General features: G+C 38.3%; 1 protein-coding gene across 2 annotated transcripts; it reads left to right on the plus strand.

Annotated features, from left to right (window-relative positions):
- Positions 1-16,449, plus strand: LOC123504566 (formylglycine-generating enzyme-like). Of its 2 annotated transcripts, XM_045255168.1 has the most exons (8): positions 1-122; positions 4,472-4,928; positions 5,641-5,794; positions 6,180-6,351; positions 6,452-6,635; positions 13,974-14,047; positions 15,817-15,949; positions 16,052-16,449. In XM_045255168.1, exons 2-7 carry the CDS (start codon positions 4,494-4,496, stop codon positions 15,923-15,925), a joined length of 1,128 nt encoding a protein of 375 aa, XP_045111103.1. In that variant the 5' UTR covers positions 1-122; positions 4,472-4,493; the 3' UTR covers positions 15,926-15,949; positions 16,052-16,449. The 2 variants fall into 2 exon arrangements, with proteins under 2 accessions (XP_045111103.1, XP_045111102.1); XM_045255167.1 differs by lacking the exon at positions 16,052-16,449 and having other exon boundaries at positions 15,817-15,963.
- Positions 16,450-21,969: the final 5,520 nt, after the last annotated feature.

Consider the following 21,969-nt stretch of genomic DNA (forward strand, 5'->3'; position numbering starts at 1 on the left):
GGAGAACGCCGATCCAAAGGTTACACTGACAGCAAGTGCTGGGTGACTCCCAACTCAAGCTCAAGCTCTAGTGCGGGCCGGGCAGCGGTCGTGATTCGTGACTCGGTAGTCACTCTTGACAGGTGGTGATTGTGGTGTGTGTGTGTGTGTACGGCACTTGCACTCCTGGCGCTAAGTGATGCGGCGATATATGCTTGTGTCATCATCAAGCAGCTGTTACATCTCACCGTGATAAGATAAAGTGGCAAGGACAAAACAGTTACTATGCTGACCAGACTGTTATAGTGTTTTTTTTCTCTCTTTATGTAAGTATTAATTGTTGCGTGTACTAGGTAGTTCTTTGTTGTAACAAGTTTTTGATATGTAGACTAGATAGCCGGTTATATTTCTATAATTTTCCATTCCACATCCTCAAATTTTAACTTAGTACGGAATACGGAAATACGCTTAGCCTCTTCTCCCGAGATAAATATTTCCACGCCAATAAAATCAAGGTTGTAGAGTATCAATCCAATATATATTTGAACTGACGGAAACTTGAAGCAAAGTAAATAAATAAATAGATAAATGATGAAAGAAATACAGCAGGCCATTTCCGGGAGAAATGACAAAATGATTGTTTTTTTCTTATATACGTATTAGTCAACATGGCAAGGAACAAATAGTGAAGTAAAATTTCAGTGATTGATGCTTTTTCCAATACCCAGTGACATGATATCACACATCATTTTAAATAAAAGGAATAAAGAGAGAGAGAATTAATGGATATCTGTTAGAGAGAGAGAGTCTTTGACATGCATGTGTAATTGCTATAGCTACCAAGGAAATCAACCTTGAGGTCAACTTTCACCTAATATATAGTTAATTTATCTTTAATTTAAATGCACATATATATGTACATGTTTACATCTACATGCACATGTGTATTTATATGTGTACATGTACAGGAGGAGGTAGTAGAGACCTAGCAAAATGAAAATTTACTCCCAGCAAGGTCTAATAGTACTAGTTCAGGGACTGCAGTGAACTTTCCATATCTTCCATATCTTCCAAATCTAAATGTGGCTTTCTGATGGTGCTTGTTAGGGAATAGTAGGTCTTCTGTCTCTGCCAAGTGTACATGAATTAGCAAATTAGAGCTCCGTATTCATAAGTAATAGGCATATGAAATGCTTTAACGAAAATCCAGTATCGTCAAATATTATAAGAAAATAATTGAAAGAAAAATTAACATTCCACGCTTACAATGTTTGTATCACAATAACAAATACTGGCAGACCTGTGTAACAGTGTTGCTGTGAAAACATAATCTTATCAATGTTCACCATAGTCCTTAGTAAGATGAATGGTGCAACAACTGTGTTCCATATAAAATACAAATGAACATCTAAGAAAAATTAGGTTGGCACTTAATGTTTACCACTGCCATCCTATCTGTTTTCAAAAGTGAACTCTAATCTCAAATAATTAGATGATTCTTGGCCTCCTCCTCCCACTCTTCCATCTCTGACTATTTCATGCCACTGATTAAAATTCTTAGCAGTGATGATTTTTGTGCACTTGTTGGCCTAAACTGCTGGGAGGCTTTTGGACCTAATGGGGTCTCTCCTTTGATTCTCAGTACCTGTGGCTCTCTTGCACCTTGCTCGGCCAAACTCTTACAACTATGTCTGTCGACTTCTACTTTTTCTTTTTTGCTGTAATTCAGCCTGTTACTAAAAAGTGTCTGTTCTAATCCTTCAAACTACCAGCCCTATAGCTTTAATTTCTTGCTTATCTGAATTTTTTTAATCTATTTCTAATAGGAAGATTCTTAAACATGTGTCACTTCACAATCTTCCATCTGATTGTCAGTATGGCTCTTCTTAATGTGTCGTTGTCATTCTCTTTAGAGATTTTGGTGAAACTTTCACTATTGCCTTTGACATATAAAAACTTTATTAATAGAGTCTGACACAAAGCCTTGATCTCCAAATTACCCTCCTGCAGCTTCTGTTTTTCTCTCTGCAACTTCATCTTAGATTTCCTCCCTGATTGTTCTATTACTGTTGAGATAGATCACTGTTCTTCTAAATCTATTAACAGTGGTGCTATTGTCACCCATTCTCTTCCTATTATTCATTACTTATATACCTTCTAATCCAAACTTCTTGTCCTATTCACTTATGCGCTAATAATACCACCCTACACTTTTTCACGTCTTTTCAGAGATGACCAACCTTCACGAAGTCAATAGATCATGCAGGGATGCCACAGAATGCTTGACTTTTGATTTCTCTAAAATTTTTTATTAGAGTTGAGAAAACTTAGTAGTGTTCATTGCCTGTAAAACTCAATTTCTCCATCTATAGATTTGACACAACGTTCCAGACAACTACGGTATCCCCCCTTTTCTACACTGAATATCCTTAGTCTATCCTTTACTTATAATCTAAACTGGAAACTTCACATCTCTTTTTCTAGCTAAAACAGTCTCCATAAAGTTTAGCATTCTGAGTCATCTCCAGTTTTTCTCTCCCCCCTCCTCTCCCGACTGCTAACTCTGCCCATGTATGGAGTACCCTTCACACGTATGGGATGTTTCACTCACACTGTTTAATTATTAGATAAGATGGAATCAAAACCATTTTGTCTTATCAACTGCTTTCCTCTGACTGACTTGTCTTCATCCTCTTTTCTCACCATCACAGTGTTGCATCTCTTGGTATCTTCTACTGCTATTTTCATACCACCTGTTTTTGTGCTCCATCTTGCTAATTGCATGCCTTCCCTCCTTCTACAGCTTTGCTGCACAAGACTTTCTTCTTTCTCTTACCCCTAGTCTGTCCACCTCACTAATGCAAGAGTTAACCAGTACTCCCAGTCATTCATCCCTATCTCTGATAAACTCTGGAACTCTCTTGCCTGCCTCTGTATTTCCATCTTCCTATGATCTGAATTCATTTAAGCGGAAGGTTTCAAGATATTTATCCTATTGTTTTGCCAAACTATCTTGGACCTGTTTATAGACTGTCATTTTAAAACTAAAAGTAGATATGTAAGACTTGAACTTGACCTAACTTGAAGTAAAAAAACATAAAGAAGGAAAGTATTACAGGTTGAACCTCCCAAATCCGGCAACCACCGGACCTTAGACTTGCCGGACCATGGAAAATTCTGAACTATAGGTGGCCCCCAAAACAACCTCTATATACTTACCCTGCATTATACAAGTGTAGCTGTAACATTGTTTTGATATATGATAGTTATACATGAAAATATACATGCAGAAGTATATAGAAAAACATGTAAATTAAGTTCAGCATGGAAAATTTTTGCCTGCGCCATTATCATCTCGCCGGACACAGGGACGTTACCAGCGTGCTGAAGCTTAAACCACTGTATAAATCACTGCTTTTACCCTCCTTAAGTGTTCTATGAACCTCCATGTTCTTCTTGCTCTCACACTCACTGTAAAACTTGAGAAATTAATTCTTCTGCTTCTTTATATCATAGACAGTTGATGAGCCAATGTTGTACTGTTGGCATAGGGTCTGCACTGAAACACCTTTATCTAGCTTCCTCAATAGGTCCACTTTCTGTTGCACTGATATTGTCATATGTTTGCACTTTTTTTGGTTCACACAACACTATCACTTCCTGGTCACTTGGAAGCCATGTTTATGGGCAAAAATTACAGAAATTTTTTTTTATGGTGCTTGCAATGAGCAGCAGCGTGGTAGCCTACTGATCCAAATTTGATCCAGTACAGCGCCGCCGCATCCTAGCGGTGATCCGGCAAATTACTCCGGTCAATTAAAAAATTCCGGCAAAAAAAATTTGGCCGGATTACAGGTGTTGCCGGATGAAAGAATACCGGATTAAGGAGGTTCAACCTGTATAACAAAAGTTTTGTTAAAACTGTAGAATAAAGCCTTTCTCCCTTTCGATTGGAAAAGCCAAAATAAACCAAATTTTGCAATTTCAAAAAAATCTGAGGCCTGATTAGACTAGATTAAAAAAATATATCCCTAAAATACTGATCTCATAAACTAACTAAACATAATCCCTAACCTAACCTAGCTGGGGGCACCACCCCTACCCTGACACCGTCCATCAATTATGAATTATACAGATTTATCACAATTACTCTTCCAGTAGTGTTGATTAGTCTATAATGGATTTGTAACTGAAATTTCCCTATACATTTCAAAGTCCATATATCACTCATATATAGCTTCCTCTCAAGCAAAACCCCGAATTCCCCACAGCCCCCCAAACTTGGTGGGCTTGGGGAGGGCCAACAAAAGAATATATAAGGAGGTGCTACTGACAGGGCTGTACACCTTTATTTTATTGGTTAAACAATTTTCTAAATATTGATATTTATTGCATGTTATTGTACATCTTAATTATATCCCTGTCATGTGAACATTAGTATTGGGAGAAGAGGCTAAGATTGTCTCTATATTATCCATATTTACATTTCTAGGTAGAATTTGAAGGGGGCCATCATGAATGTCTGGCAGATATTCACAACTGGATTGTTACTGCTGAGTGCTTGTGCAGCCTCAGAACAGTGCACAAATTCAGAGAATGGAGCAGCCAAGGCTGGTGACTCCTGTGGATGTGGTGCTACCAGTAGAAAGACATCAACAGCTTCAGCGGATTCAATCAAAACCTCCTCAATGGAAGTTGAAAACAATGAAGAATCTCCAAGTTATAAGTATGGTGAAGAGGCTAATGCAAATCAAGGTCTACCTCGCACTAATCAAATGGTTCATATTCCTGGAGGCAAGTTTGTGATGGGCACAAATGATCCGGTGTTTACAGCTGATGGGGAGCAGCCAGCAAGATGGGTGGAAATAGATGGTTTCTATATGGATGTTTATGAAGTTTCAAATGCAGAATTTCAGTTGTTTGTGCTTGCAAATGACTATGTTACAGAGGTATGTGGATAGGATAATTATGTTACATTTAAGTGCATCTTGCACGAAAGACGAAATACCGGTACAAAGATCTCTAATACAAGATTCCTCTGATCAATTGATAGCTGTGACTTCAAGAAAAATTAAATAAATAAATAAGAAATATTTAGCTTTTCATCTCATCAACTCTCCTCCTCTGACTGACTGTCTTCAGCCTCTTTCTCACCGCTAGAATGTTGCAGCTCTTTCTATCTTTTATTGTTATTTTCATGCTAACTGCTCTATTCATCTTGCTAACTGCATGCCTCCCCTCCTCCTGTGGCCTCACTGCACAAGGCTTTCTTCCTCTCATTCCTATTCTGTCCAACTTGCTAATGCAAGAGTTAACAAGTACTCTCAATCATTCATACCTTTCACTAGTAAACTCTGGAACTTCCTGCCTGCTCCTGTATTTCTATCTTCCTACGACTTGACTTCTTTTAAGAGGGAGGTTTCAAGACATTTGTCCCTATCTTTTGGCTAATTCCTTTAGAGTCTTTAAGGGAACTTGCAGTTTCAGTGGGCCTTTGTTTTTTAATGTTTTGTTGCCCTTGGCATGAAAAAAAAAAAGATAATTTCATATGGTGTTAAGTGGATGTTACTTGAGAACAACTTCCTTTCATAAACAGGGTGCATCTGCTCAGCCATCGCCATTTTTATGTATTTTCTCAATTTTTTTTTCTCTCCTTACCAGGCAGAAAAGTTTGGTGATTCATTTGTCCTTGATGGAGAATTATCAGAAGATGTCAGATCCACTCTTCAGAATGCTGTTGCTGCTGCTCCTTGGTGGGTTCCAGTCAGGGGGGCTGACTGGAGGCATCCTGAGGGACCAGACTCAAACATTTCTGGTAAGAATATCAGAATTGTTGCTTGATGGAACTTTCTACTTGAATGGTCAAATGAGGATGGACAGCCGATGGAGTGATGTGTTGCATGAATATAAATGCAGGGGAGTGCATCAAGGATCTATCTTGAAGCTACATTGCCTCCCTTAGACAAGCTGTTCTTTTACTATTAGTATTTCTCTTATTATTATTATTATTATTATTATTATTATTATTATTATTATTATTATTATTATTATTATTATTATTATTATCATCATTATGATTATTATTAGATAGCTGATAGATAGTAGACAGACCTAGTTAGTGTGAGAAAGATCTTGTCAGCTTTTATTTACTTTAAGTGAAGCAATGTAAATTGTATTAATTTTCTATTCTTCATTTTCAGAACGGATGGATCACCCTGTTGTGCATGTGTCATGGAACGATGCTGTTTCTTACTGCAAATGGATGAAAAAGCGCCTTCCTACAGAAGCTGAGTGGGAGCGTGCATGTCGGGCTGGAAAGCAAGATAGATTATATCCTTGGGGGAATAAGTTTACTCCAAATGAAAAACACAGGTGGAGATTAACTACTACTTTCATAAATTTCCATAAAATTTCTGAGTACTTAAATAACCAATAAAGTTTTCATACTCTGATGGTTTCTCTTAACTTTCAGAGCAAACACTTGGCAAGGAAATTTCCCTACTACAAACACAGGGGAAGATGGTTATCTTGGCCGTTGTCCAGTCACTGCCTTCCCATTCAATGGCTATGGCCTGCACAACATAATAGGCAATGTTTGGGAGTGGACAGCTGATTGGTGGCGTGTGAATCACTCTCCAAGCTTGCAGAAGAATCCAGTATGTATCACATGATATTTAGAAAGCTGTAAGTGACAACAATATGTTCAAATAGAAATTATGTTATGCATTTTCACCTCATAGGTTCCTATAACAATTTCTTAAAATTTTCTGTTGTCACATTTTGTAAATTTAACCAGATTTTCCTTTGCCAAGTACACTGTAATGTTTTTTTTTCTGGCAAACTGATACTAAGGACAATATTAGTACATGACTTTTTAGTACAGCTTAATTGACCTACATGTATAAGATAAAATTGTTCCTGGAGACTTATGCAATGTTACAAGAGCTCTTTCCTTATTAGAATGGCTGACTAGGTGACCAACAGACAGCTGTAAGAAAATAATGTACAACATAGCATACATAAGACACACACACATCATTGCCCTCTAGGAAAAAGTGATCATCTATTAATTAAACTCATCCTAGACCATAGCTCAGCAGTGAATAAGAATGAACTCCACAAAAATGGAAGATATAATTATGAGAAGGCAGACTTCACAAAGCTAAAGGAATACTTCACAGAAGCTGAGTGGAATCAACTATATACAGCAAACAAAGTACAAGAAAACTGGGATATGTTTATGAATATTTATAACGAAGGTATTAAAAGATATGCTCACAAAACCAGAATTAGTGAGGAGGAGAGAAAGGAAGACTGGTATACCATAAGATGTAAATTAGCAAAAGTGAAAAAGGAAGCAGCATGGAACAGATGGAGGAAAAGAGAAGGACTAAAGGAATAAAGGAACTATGAGAAACATAGTTGACAAATGCAAAAATGAGCAAAAGCTCTTTTATAAGTATGGTAATGGGAAAATGAAAAAAAAGCAAACAATAGATAGATTAAAAGTTGATAATATCATATATGAGGATGCAAGATCATGGGCAGAATTAATGAATAGGTGCTTCCGATGGGTATTCACCAAAGAAAACAAATATGAAGGGACACAAACAGATCACAGGGAAATGAAAAAGTTCCATATAGAAGTCGGTAAAATCAGGAAGATTATGAAAACTTTGGATGTGAACAAGGCTCAAGGACTGAATGGGGTGTCAAATTGGATATTGAGGGAATGTCATGACCAGCTGGTAGAGATATTACATAACATCATATTATGTTTTTTTTAAAGAAGGAAAAGTCCCTCTAGATTGAAAAAGGGAAAACATTGTACAGTAAGCCCCCGCAGTTGGCAAATTAATTGGTTTGGCGAAACTACCACCAAATGTGAATTTCGCCAAGCACGAGTTCTTTATACCATATAAATTGCTTAAAAATGCCTCAATCAGTCTTTGGTCAGTGCCAAAGTCCCTCTTTTGACCCCTAAAATACCATCTTTTGAGTTGAAATAAAATCTTTTGCCTTCACATATTAGAACATATACAAAACAGACCAATAAACAATAAATACTCGCCTGTTTTTCCACCCGTTGCCTCGCCCACTTTCGTCATTGCCGCCATCGCCATTGTCCTTACCCCCACTGGTACCACCTGTTGTGCTGGTAGTGGCCATGTTGGCAGTAAATCACCAGAATTCATTCCCACGCTAGCAGAACAGAGGGTAGCACAAATAAAACCGCTGAAGGGGACTCTAACACTGCGTTTTGATAGGTTTAGAGAGAGGTCTGACATACCAGGGAGCCGTGTGGTTCTCCGTGCAGCTGCCAGGGGACCACCAAATTTGAATTCAAATTGCCAAGCATGCACTTGGTGGTCCATGGCCACCCTAAACCCAAAAGTGAATTTCGCCAAGCTGAGATTCGCCAAGTGTGGGGCTTAGTGTACCAGTTTTCAAGGGAGGTAACAAAGAGGAACCATTGAACTACAAACCAGTATTCTTAACAAGCATGGTTGCAAAAATAGCTGAAAAATTAGTCAAGGACAGATGGATACAACAGCTAGAAGAGTCACATACAATAACTGGAAGACAATTTGGTTTCAGAAGTGAAGATCTTGTGTCACGAACATATTGAGTTTCTACAGTAGAGCAACAGATATTAATCAGGAGAGGGTTGGATGGGCAGACAGTGTCCACCTAGATCTTAATAAAAGCTTTTGATAAAGTACCATATCAAAAATTGCTATGGAAAATAAAAAAAATATAGGTGGTTTACAGGGAAAAGTACTGGATCGGATAACAGACTTCTTAAAGGACAGTGAAATGAGAACAGTGATAAAAGATAAAGAATCAAAATGGTGCAGAGTTATAAGTGGAGTTCCACAGGGAACGGTTCTGGTCCCTGTAATGTTCATAGAGTATGACAACAACATGGTTGATGAGGTGGAGACTTGTATAAGCTTATTTGCAGATGATGCAAAGTTACTGAAACGAGTGGAAAATGACATAGGACAGTAGACATCTGGAATGGATTAAGTGAAGAGATTGTAACAGCAGAAAGTGTGCGCAAATTTAAGAAGTTAGATAAATGTAAATATGGAGACAGGTCACTATGAGTCCCACTTGAACCCTGTAACATACAATTAGGTAAACACAGGTTGAACCTCCTTAATCCGGTATTCTTTCATCCGGCAACACCTGTAATCCGGCAAAATTTTTGTTTGCCAGAATTTTTTAATTGGCCGGAGTAATTTGCCGGACAGCCGCTGGGACACGGTGGCGCTGTACTGTGTTTTGGAGCCCGTGCATTCTGGGTCAAATTTTGATCAGTACCACGGTGCCACTCATTGCAAGCACCACCTCCCCCAGGTGCATAAACATTTTTTCTGTAATATTTGCCCCTAAACATGGCCTCCAAGCAACCAGGAAGTGATAAATGTTGTGTGTGAACCAAAGAAAAAGCGTAAACATATGACAATATCAGTGCAACAGAAAGTGGACCTATTGAGGAAGCTAGATAAAGGTGTTTCAGTGTGGACCCTATGCCAACAGTACAAATTGGCTCATCAACTGTCTATGATATAAAAAAGCAGAAGAATCAACTTCTCAAGTTTTATAGTGAGTGTGAGAGCAAGAAGAACATGGAGGTTCGTAGAACACTTAAGGAGGGTAAAAGCAATGATTTAGACAGTGCTCTCATACAGTGGTTTAAGCTTCGGCGCGCTGGTAACGTCCCTGTGTCTGGCGAGATGATAATGGCGCAGGCAAAAATTTTCCATGCTGAACTTAATTTACAATGTGTTTTTCTATATGCTTCTGCATGTATATTTTCATGTATAACTATCATATATCAAAACAATGTTACAGCTACACTTGTATAATGCAGGGTAAGTATATAGAGGTTGTTTTGAGGACCACCTATAGTTCGGAATTTTCCATGGTCTGGCAAGTCTAAGGTCCGGTGGTTGCCGAATTTGGGAGGTTCAACCTGTACACACACACACACACACACACATGGAGGCTAGCCCAGCAGGAAACAACAAGGAAGATTTGGTTGAGAAGAGATCTCGGTGAAAAGGAAAGAGAAATGTTAAATGAGTTGAGAAAGGAGGCTTTGAAAAAAAATGAAGAGAGGACAGAAGAAGAGAAGAAAGAGTTTTTCTGGAGAATCTTGGATATGAGACTGAGGAAGTGGTTCATAACCCAGAAAAGTACAGCAAGAAAGGACTAAAGAAACTTACATATGAGCGAAATGTAATGTATTCCAACATAAATGGAGTGATATCGGGATTTTAGAACTCAACGATTACTTGAGGACAAGAACCCAGATATTGTGGGTCTTACTGAAACAAAACTGAGAGAGGAGAAGACCTGATGAAGGTTGGAGAAGGAAATATAACGTTTGGAAAAGAAATAGAGTAGGTAAGATGGGAGGAGGAGTGATGTTGCTGGTTAAAAAGATATAAAGGTGGATCAAGTGAAAAAGGTATGGGAAAGGCAGAAGTGCTAAAGATCAGAGCAGAAACTAATGAAGGAAAAAGAGGCACTACATAGTGGTGTACGTACCACCTAAGACAAATGCATGGTCAGTACAGGAATATGAAGAAATGATAAGTGATACAGGAACATGTCTGGAAGAAATGTTGGGTGGCTGTGAACGAACTATAATGATGGGAGATTTTAATTGTAAAGAGGTGTGTTGGGAGGACTGGTCAATGGAAGGATCAGAGACAACATGGGAAATACACTATTGACACTGGCAATGGAAAATGTGTTAACTCAGTGGGTCAAAGAAGATACTAGGTTTGGAGGAGAGGAGCATCGTCAAGACTGGACTTGGTCTTTAGTACAGAGCCAATGGTCATTGAGGAGATGAGGGTGGAGTGCCCTTTAGCAAGAGTGATCATGCAGTTTTGGAGTTCAAGGTGATAGACGAAGAGAAATCTAGAAGAAATGAAGAATATAAAGTGGGAAGATGGAATTATGCCAAGACAGATTTTGGAAACCTAAAGAAATTCTTTCAAGAGACAAATTGGATGAAATTCAAGAGTGCTAAGGAGCAAATGAAAAGTGGAAGGAATTTATAAAAATATACAAAGAAGGTGAGAAAAATTTGTACCAATAAGACAACATAGAAGTTGGAAAGCAGGACTGGTTTAACGATAGATGTGAAAAGGCTAGAACAAGAAAAGAGGATGCATGGAAGAGGTGGAGAAGGAAAAGACGGATTAAGCAGTGGGAAAGTTACAAAAGAGCAAGAAATGAATATGTGTTGATTAGAAGAGAAGAAAGAAAGAAACAAGAAAAGGATATAATTGATAAATGTAAAGACCAACCAAGGCTTTTTACAGACATGTGAACAACAACATCAAAAATAGAAAGTATTGAAAGTTTAGAAGTAAATGGGTATACAGTGAAGATCCCAGGAAATGGCAGAGGCTATGAATGGATGCTTTCGGAAGGTATTCACAAAGGAGACTGCTTTTGACAAACCACTGGTAATGGAACAGAAAGGGATTATGAAGGAGTTTCAAGTAACTGTGGAGGAGATCAAGAACATGATGGGGAGTTTAGAAGTGAGAAAAGCTGTGGGACCTGATGGGGTATCAGGATGGATTTTAAGAGAATGCAGGGAGCAATTGGCAGAAAAAGTTTGTGAAGTAATTGATGCCTCATTAAGGGAAGGTGTAGTGCCCCAAGACTGGAAAAGAGCTAACATTGTCCCAATCTATAAATCAGGTAACAAGAGACCCATTGAACTATAGACCAGTGTCACTTACAAGTGTGGTAGCTAAGATGTGTGAGAGGGTGGTGAAGAATAGATGGACAGACTTCTTGGAGAAAAATGACATACTTTGTGAGTGTCAATTTGGTTTTAGAAAAGGCGTTCATGCACGACAAACCTGATATGTTACTATTCGAGGGTGATAGATGTAATACAGGAAAGAGATGGTTGGGCTGATGGAATATATCTGGATTTAAAAAGGCCTTTGATAAGGTACCACACCAGAGACTGATCTGGAAACTTGAAATGGTAGGAGGAGTGCATGGCAGTTTACTAAAATGGATGGAAGACTTTTGGTAGGAAGAGAAATGAGAACAATAATTAAGGACAGACCATCAGAATGGGGATTGGTGGAGAGTGGAGTTCCACAGGGATCAGTGTTGGCACCAGTAATGTTCGCAGTCTACATAAATGACATGGTGGATGGGGTGTCCAGTTATGTGAGCCTATTTGCAGGCGATGCAAAATTGTTAAGAAAAGTGAGATGTGACAAAGATTGCGAACTACTCCAGGAAGACTTGGACAGAATATGGAAATGGAGCTGTACATGGCAAATGGAGTTCAACACGACAAAATGCAAGAAAATAGAGTTTGGCAAGAGTGAAAGAAGAATCAGGAGTATGTACAAGATAGGAAATGAAGACATAAAACCAGTCATGAAGAAAAAGACCTTGGGGTGACAATTACCAATGACCTATCGCCAGAGAGACATATAAACAAAATAATTGGAGAAGTATTGAACTTATTGAGGAACATAAGAGTGGCGTTCGTATATCTAGATGAAGAAATGATGAAGAAAATAATTACTGCAATGATAAGACCGAGGCTTGAATATGCAACAATACAGTGGGCTCGAACTTAAAGAAACACATAAGGAAACTAGAGAAAGTACAGAGGGCTGCAACGAAAATGGTGCCTGACTTAAGAGATTTGACTTATGAAGACAGACTGAAAAGAATGCAACTTCCAACCCTGGAAAACAGAAGAAAGGGAGACCTGATAGCAATATACAGAGTGATGATTGGCATGGAAAAAATGGATAGGGAAGATCTGTGTATGTGGAATGGAAGAATGTCGAGAGGGCATGGGAAAAAACTAAAATGGCCACTTATAGGAGAGATGTGAAAAATATAGCTTCCCTCATAGAAGGGTGGAAGCATGGAATAGTTTAGGCGTGGAAGTGGTCAGCAAGGAATATTCATGATTTTAAGAAAAAGCTGGACATTAATAGATATGGAGCGGGACAACACGAGCATAGCTCTTTTCCGTATGTTACAATTAGGTAAATACAATTAGGTAAATACACACACACACACACACACACACACACACACACACACACACACACACACACACACACATATCATTATGTAATTTTTGTGGACATTTTCATAGTATGGAAAAGGAGGATAGGAAAAAGAAAAGGGAGAGAGAGAGAGAGAGAGAGAGAGAGATGCATAGTTGAAAAGCTGTGAACTTCTCTAGTTAATGCCCTTTCTTTAACTGCTCTGCCACCTTTCAAATGGAACCATTTATATATCTAAGTTAATTCAAATGGGATCAGAAGAAGTGGAAGGTTGAGTGGGAAAGAGACATGCTCTCAATCAATCATTCTGCATCTTGAGTTTACCCTCCACTATCCACTGGAATTTACTGATTTTTCACAATATTTTTTTCTTAGCAAGCATTTTGATGTTAAAGTTCCACATCATAATGATAATTCTTTCTTAAAAGAAATTCACATTCCTGGATTGTAGAAAGCCAGGCATGCAGGTAACATATATCCAATCCCAGGACCCAACTGAAACAAACTAGATGAAGATGATTTTTCTCCAGATATATTCTGACCACATAACTTCTGGGATGATACTGTTTTCCACTAGATGTAAAAATGAAGTTGTCCAAAGTCTGACGTGGTCACATTGTCTGTCTGTTTTGTTGTTGGCTGTGAGATGATAAACATTGTTACATCATATGTGGAACTTAGAAACCTGACATCATTACAATTTTAAGTGACTCAGGAAAGCTTTACCTCTAGAATTTATTGTATGCCAAATAATTCTTTGTTTGTTTGGTTTCCTGCAATAGCATTCCAGGATCTCCATCAGGCTATTGTATGCTTGCTCACAATCAAGATCAGGTTCCTCTTGATTTTTTTTTAAACAAAATCCTTTATGTAATAATTGTTCAAACTAACAAACTTTTTACTTTGTAGGTGGGACCACAAACTGGAAGTGACAAGGTGAAGAAGGGTGGCTCTTACATGTGTACAAAGGAATACTGCTACAGGTGAAGTCTCTTAAGCATCTATTCTTTATTATTTGTATCATGGTCATTCATTGAAAGATTGTGATTTCTTTTTTTTTTTTTTTTTTGTAAAGTGAAAAAAAATAGTATAGAAATATGATATAATTATTGTTATACTTGATTTTTGTTTTTAAGAGGGATTTGTGTCATTTGTACAGTTAGTTCATAATGTAAAAACATGTGGCTTGGATAATTATTTGTCTTAAGCAAATTAGAAAAGTCAGGTGAACTTCTGAGAACTTTAAGATTTATTATACCTATAATTTATTCATATTCTCAAAGCAAAACTTCCCAAAAGCATCACCTGATGCCAATATTATAGTGTCTACAAAAAGTATTGTGCATTACTGCCTGAAGTCTCCAAATTATTGTATGCTAGATTATTGTGTAGTTGAGTCAAGTTGGGCTTTTCTTATGTTTGGTATTGCTGCCATGAGCACAGGAAAAGTGAAGGTATATCTGGGGACTGACAGCTCCTGCTTTAGTACTCAGGGAGCAGTCATAGAGAGTTCCCTCTCCTTCTCTTTTCATCCTTCAATTTTTTTTTTTTTATACACCATTTGCATTGCTCTAGCCAACCTCAACAGATGAAGAAAAGCCTGGTATTTTTGCATGAAAGACTGAAAATGCGCCAATTAGAAATTATTGAAAGTATACACTAACCACTAACTACCTAGATGTAGTAATTTGCACTGTCCCTCTAAACACCATACTGCTAAAAAAGATAAGAAAAAAAAAAGCATATAGGAGGTTAAGAAAGACATCCAAGGTGACTGATACCTCATGAAGTATGAGGTTTTGAGGAGTCTAAGAATTATGGCTTATGAACTGAAGAAGTTGCACCCAAATATGTTATATGTCTCATAACAAACCCTTTCTTACAAGGCAGATGAAAATGATGGCTTGCATTTGCAAGCAAATACAAGGAATGGACTCCAGAATAACAGAGCTCTGATTGCTACATGCCTCAATGCACAAGTAAAACTGTGAAACATTCTCCTATTGCAATGGTTTAAGGTGCATATAGTGGTGATAGAAGACAGGGAAGATGTCATTTTCCTCCTGAGAATGAAACAATATAACAAGCAAATGGTGGAGGATCATTTGTTGCCTTTCTGTGAGTTACATGGTTGTAACATGACCATACTGGATGGCACTTCATGGCACTGGGACAAAAAGATTATGCAGTGGTTGAAAAGTTCTTGACTGGTCAGGGAACATGGCAAACCTCAAACCCATTTAGAGCTTCTGGAATTACACCAGACTGCACCACATCTTCCATTCAGCACCTTACCAGTGAAATGAAAAAAAAATCACAGTGTCGAGGTATGGAGAAGGAAAATTTCAAGAGTTTAGCTGAATCAATGCCTAAGCTGCTTAAATTGGTCATCAAAGTCAAGGGCAATATGAAAGATATTAATTAACTTTCACAAATGACAAATACGATGAGATTTTAAAGAAAATGGGGAGTGCACAATATTTTTTGCAGACACTTTAGTACATATGTAAAAGTAGAATCTACCTACCCTTTGCTATGTCACAACCTCATGCAGTGTTCTTCATTACTGAAGCAAACATGTTTCTACATAGACTTTCTTAAATATATGTACAGCCTCATCTGTATCAATCATCAACTTTACTGTGATGCTAAGCAAAGATTTAACCTGCAAGGGTTCTGCAACTTTTTGTTAGCACTAATCTTTTGTAGTATCTTGGGAACACTTGAGAAATTAGAAATTTCTCCATTGCAGGTACAGATGTGCTGCCAGAAGCCAGAACACTCCCGACAGTTCTGCTGGCAATTTGGGATTTCGATGTGCTGCTTCTAGTCTTCCTGAATATCTTTATGATAAAGAATAAAGGGAACATTAAATACAATATACAGTAAGTCCTCGTTATACGGTAGTTCTTTATCCAGTAAATTCACAGTTATGGTATTTGGAAATTACTACCCTCGATTCGATATACGGTAAGAAAAATTCACAGATACAGTATCCGGTCATGTCATCCGAGGGGGCCCAGTGTGGGGGAGCAGGGGTGATGACGTCATCCACGCCACACCTCCTCGCCACTCACACTACCGACTTTAACTTGATCACCCTTGGAGCCTGTTATCTCTTCCCCCGCCCTTTTTTTTTTTAACTGCATTACATATTACTTACATGCATTACTAATTAGATGAATAAATGAAATATTAAAGGGTCTATTGTAAGCACAAATATATTCATAATAACCATGGCAAACTCTTAAAGCCTGCTACCAGCGGCAAACCATGCAGCAACTGATAAAGGGCACAGATGGGCCTGGCAAGCCCACTATCGGAGAATGGTGAAAGTCGTATAACATCAAGCACGCCTTAGATAACATCAAGTCATCTTGGGACAAAGTGAAGACGTCTACCATGAACTCGGCATGGAATAAAGTATGGTCAGAATGCGCAAATGACTTCCCAGGCTTCGCTGAAGAAAACATCGGTGCGATCAGAAATGACATAGTAAATCTGTGCCATAGGGCTGACTTCAATGAAGTTGATGATGATGTTCAAGATCTTTTGGAAAGCCATACTGAATCTCTCTCAAATGATGAACTTATAGAGCTAGACAGGCATCTCAGGAGGCAGAAAAAGAGAGACGAGGAAGAAGAACCTGTGCGTGGCCTGGACATCAAAACTCTTAGAGAATGTCTCGGTGGTATCGAAAAGCTCTAGAAACCCTGAAGGAATGTAACCCAAATCCTGCCAGGAGTAGCAATGTGGCTCATGACGTAGAAAAAAGTGTCAAGATTTATCAAGAAATTTATGATGAATAAACAAGAAAAAACAAATAGTCCTCCATCTACTCATTCTTCAAGCCAGTCAGACATGCCATCCCTGTCACACCTGCCGACCCTGCTACAGCTGGCCCTTCCACATCCGCTACCAATGGTTCTACAGCTGGCCCTTCCTCCATATCCTCTTTCTTCAAACCAGTGAAACGTGCCGACCCTACTACAGCTGGCCCTTTCACATCTGCTTCCGACAGTGCAGACGACAACGTCTTATCCTCGTCTGCCCACTCAGCGGAAAATGAGTAAAGGCTGAAATCCCTACTGTCCCTTAGCCTCGGGATGGACATCATCTGATAGAATACATTGCAATTGAAAGGTAAATAAAAACATTTTGTTTATTTCTTTTGCGCAGTATTTTAAATTTTTTTTTTTTTATGACTATTTTCATGTACGTACAGGCAACCCCCGCTTAATGAACAGGTTACATTCCTAAAAAAACTTTCGTTAAGTGAATTTTTGTTAAGCGAACCAATTATAACAAGTTTAACCCCTGACTTGAACTTCCATTGAGAGTAAACAAAGCGAGAGTGCATCATAGTACTGTAAAAGGTTTAATGAAAATAAAAATTATGAAGTTAAACATTTAAGCAGTTTAATTTAAGACTAAGTCATTATAATGTACACTAATGTATGTATGTAAGTAACTTTATAATGTTGATGATCTTAAATTTATGAAGGGAGGGAGAGTGGAGCAGGAAAAACGCTAGCCGGCAACCTGTGGAATGTAAACAAAGGGCGCATCATTGTATCACATACAAAACTTATGTACCACATTTCCACAAGGCTTTCCATTTTATCCATTGCAAGGTCATGAGTTCAGGTGGTTCTTTTAGCTTGCAAGGAAGATATGGTCTCACCAGCCTTCTTAATAGAGTCTGCTGACTTGAATATAGTAGAGACAGTAGATGGAGTCAGCCATGGTGGTGATCAATGCTATTAGTTTTCTCGCCTCTCTCATATCTGTGAATAATATCCAGCTTCACTTCGAGAGTAAGAGACTTCCTGGTCTTCTTAGCAACGCTAGGTGACATTGCTGGGCATTTTGGTGCCATGTTGAGCGAGGGAAGACAAGCTGCTGCTGACGCTGTTATTGTTTTGGACAGGCGCAGTGAGTGGTGCGCGTGTTGTCCACGAGAGGTGCTGGTGTATTCAAAAGCCTGTCGGCTTGCATGATACGGTGGGGCTTTCTAAGTTGGAAAAAATTACCTGGATAAAATTTCATTAAAGCGAGTTTGGTGTTCATTAAACGAGCAGATGGTAGTAAAAGGAAACCTTCATTGTAGCAAAATTTCGTTGTGTGAACCTTCGTTAAGGGGGGGGTTGCCTGTATTTTAATTTTTGTACGGGTAATTTTTGATGTGTTGGAACACATTCCCTATTATTATATGTTATAATGGGTTTGGTATATGATAATTTCAATTTGCGGTAAAGTTTTCAGGAACGCGTATGTACCATATAACGAGGACTTACTGTATTTAATTCACAAAAAAATATTTAGTATTAATTATCATTATGTGATAAGAACTGTATCATAATCTTTTAGCATGAATATTGAGCTATATGTATTGCTGAGTGATACTGAGTATAATGATTAATAATGAATTTACAGGGCTTCTTCCCTTTCTATTGATCTTCAGAATTTATGTAATTTCAGTATTGATTGTTTAACAGGACAGGTGCTATAGTGGTGAGACTGTTACAGTGTGGTAGCAGGTAGCGAATAGGGAGTAGCAAGTAGCAAGGCATGGAAGCAGTTTGTGTCACAGATGGTTGAAGTCACTCCTGCATTCAGGGCCGCAATGGTCCAGAAAATAGGCTTTGTTGATGCTTAACACATGTATTTCAAATACATACACTTTTCAACTATTCAGTGCTTAGGGCACCCCACATGACATACACACTCTGATATCAGTACCAAACTGTACATTACAACACAATTCTGCGCTTATTGTTTGGGGCAAAGGTGGCCTTCCCCAGACAGTCACACACTATAGAACATTCCTCCTACCAGATGCAACCCAACACTTAACTAGACACCATGGTATACTTCATCCCCCTTGGAACACTTACACCCTCTGGAAAGTATATAACATGTGTTACGCTTTCATCACACTTCAACAGGGTATTATAGTCCCTGAGTTATACACATACTTCCTAAGTATGCACATATCTTTCTATAACACTATACACTCAACCCTCGATTTGCCGGACTAAAAGGGGGGAAGGCTTGTCCGGGAATGGCAAATGTCCGGCAATGGAAAATGTCCGGAGGTCTACCCCCTTGCCGGACTTTACCCTATACAGGTTGAACCCCGCTTTAACGGCACGCGATTTACCGGAATCCCGTGTTTAACGGCAAAAATTTCCGGTGGGAACATAGTGTTGTCTTTAACGGCATTTCGGCACCTGCACCAGCTGTACCAGGAAGTTGGAAAATAAATCAGACGTTTTTTGTTCAGAAAAACAAAACTGAGGGAGAAGAAAGAGACTTTGCACCAGATGTGGAAGACAAGAGAAAGAAAAATAAAAGAAAGGCAGGATCAGGAAGAATAGAAGTAACAGGAGGTGCCGAGGCAAAGGCAAAACCTCCGACGACCATCATCATCATCATCATCATCATCTTTTTTTATGTCCGAAACTGTCTGTTTTTTCACTCCATACAGCTCGCAGACTTGGGCAACACTCATTCCTCCATCTATTTTACGTAAAAGTTCCAGTTTTGCGACACAGAAAGGTGCACAGGTTTAGCTATGCGCTTGGTTACTTTCTTTGGTGGGTTTTGGGTGGCATCGTTGTGAAGAAGAGGTGTATCCACGACAAGCACGTAAGCACAACACTCGTGTGTGTGGCAGACTTGTTTACAGTCCAGTACTAGACGTGTATGTCCGCCCGCGCTGCCATCTATAGTGCCCGATTTGCGAACTTTGTCTGGCGCGGTAGTTTGAAATCGACTTGTCCTGGACTTTTTTTTTTTTTTTTTTTTTTTTTTTTTCCCCACAGACTCTTGTCCGGCAAATCCGAAATCCGGCAAATGGAGGTCCGGCAAATCGAGGGTTGAGTGTACCTGTTAAGAGGGCTGAACACTGGGTCGGTAGACGGTCTCAAAAAATATGTGGCTGTCAGGAGGGTCAGGGCAAGTATGGCTGATCTCTTGTGTCCAGCTTCCTTCTCGAGTGAGGCAACAGACCTGACACTAGGTTCCTCCATGGAACTTATATGCACACAGTTCAAATGTGAATCTTGTTGGGGTTTAAAAACTGCCTCAGGAGCATCTTATAAGGTTTGGATTATTACAGTGCAGTTTTAGATTATAATTTGATACACCAAAGTACCAGAAGATATCTTGGAATTCAGACTATGCATTCATAGTTTCTTAATTCTTTTCCTATGTTCTAATTCATCTTTTATGACTTGAACTACATTAAAAAATTCACATCATGACATGTTTTGATTTCCTTTATATAGTTTGGAGAACAACTTTGTAATTTTTATTAAGATTTCATCAAATGTTTTCAATTAATTTATTTACCTATTTATCTATTTACTTATTTATCTTGTTTTATTTATTTTTTATCTTTTACACTATGATTTTCCTGATTGGAAGAAAGCTTTATCCAGAATACTAGTTTTTATTCATTGACTGGTGATGGGGTATTTATAGATGTGATGTTGATTTTCATTTATAAGGTTAGTTTTTTGCCTTGAGTTTAGTTAATTTATGAATAAATCTAGTTGTGGAAAGTGCTCAATGATGTGTGGATGGTAAGATGGTTTTATCTTGGTTATATCAAGGATGTGTTTCAATAATTTTTAAAGTTACCTGGATACCTTTAAGGATGGTTTTTAGATGATGAAGAACCTTGACATTTATGGTGGACCTTGGTTTCAGTGGCCATGGTATGAAGTAACTAATTACTGGTGAAAAAATCTTGTAGCTTTGGTTCTAAAACATTGAGATGTCACAACCCAGAAATCCATTGAGTACTTGTTAAAGTAATTGCTTATTTAGGCTTTTAGTGATTAGTCTCCTAAATATATTTTCCAGCTGTCCTCTTATGTTATCACCAGTTACCTCATCCTGGTCACTCCATAAGGGAGATATTTAGAGTGTGATTCATAGATAAATAGCATGTCATTATTGGCCAACACCAACATTTTTACACTATAAAGTTATATCAGGGTAGCTATTTTGAAATCTGTCCACTATTTCTGAACATCCAGCATTGCCCAAATAGAATTTTTATATGGTAGAAATTGTCTTAGAAATTCTTTTCCTCTGGAGTTGCAACCTTACTATGAAGACTACTCGCCTCCCTACTGTGTGGCACTTGATGTATGAGTACCTTGCTTCGGAAGGGACCTATGAGACACCATTTATTAGAAAGAAAGCCACATTCAGAAACATGAATTTAGTTTTTTATATAATTTGAAACATTAGTACGAGTTTTCAGAAATGGAAAGAATCATATGTTTGTTAATGTACAATTTAATTTTCATAATTGGTAGTGAAATTTTGGCTGGCTGTGGAGCTTCAAGGTAATATCAAGAACAGAGAGAAGCAAGAAAAGTCATTTATATGCCCCGGTTTTTCATTTGCCTGAAGTTATATTACTGATGAACATTCTCTCTCTCTCTCTCTCTCTCTCTCTCTCTCTCTCTCTCTCTCTCTCTCATATTTTCTTGAAAATTCCTTCATGATACTATATTTTTATAGTAAACAATGTACCTATAGGTGGTTGCCTGACCATGACCATGTGGCCCATGAGGAAGATGACTAGAGGAATCATGACATAGAAGGTAATCAAACCAAACATGATAGAGAGAAAATAGGTGAGATAAACTGTGAGGGCAACGGCAGAAAAGAGAATCGGCTACAAGAAGGGAATGGAAATAATGAAGAAAACACAGGAAATAATGTAGAAGTGGTGGACAGTTATAGTTATCTTGTAATAGAAACAAGAAAGGAAGGAATGGGAGGCAGTGCACAGAGGAAAACTAATGAAACAAAAACAAGAAAAATAATGGGGATGATCGAGTGCAGGAAGCAGAGATATTGACAAATATGACCACGGAAGAAA

The sequence above is a fragment of the Portunus trituberculatus genome, chromosome 16 (genome assembly GCF_017591435.1).
Source record: "Portunus trituberculatus isolate SZX2019 chromosome 16, ASM1759143v1, whole genome shotgun sequence".
Taxonomy (NCBI): domain Eukaryota; kingdom Metazoa; phylum Arthropoda; class Malacostraca; order Decapoda; family Portunidae; genus Portunus; species Portunus trituberculatus.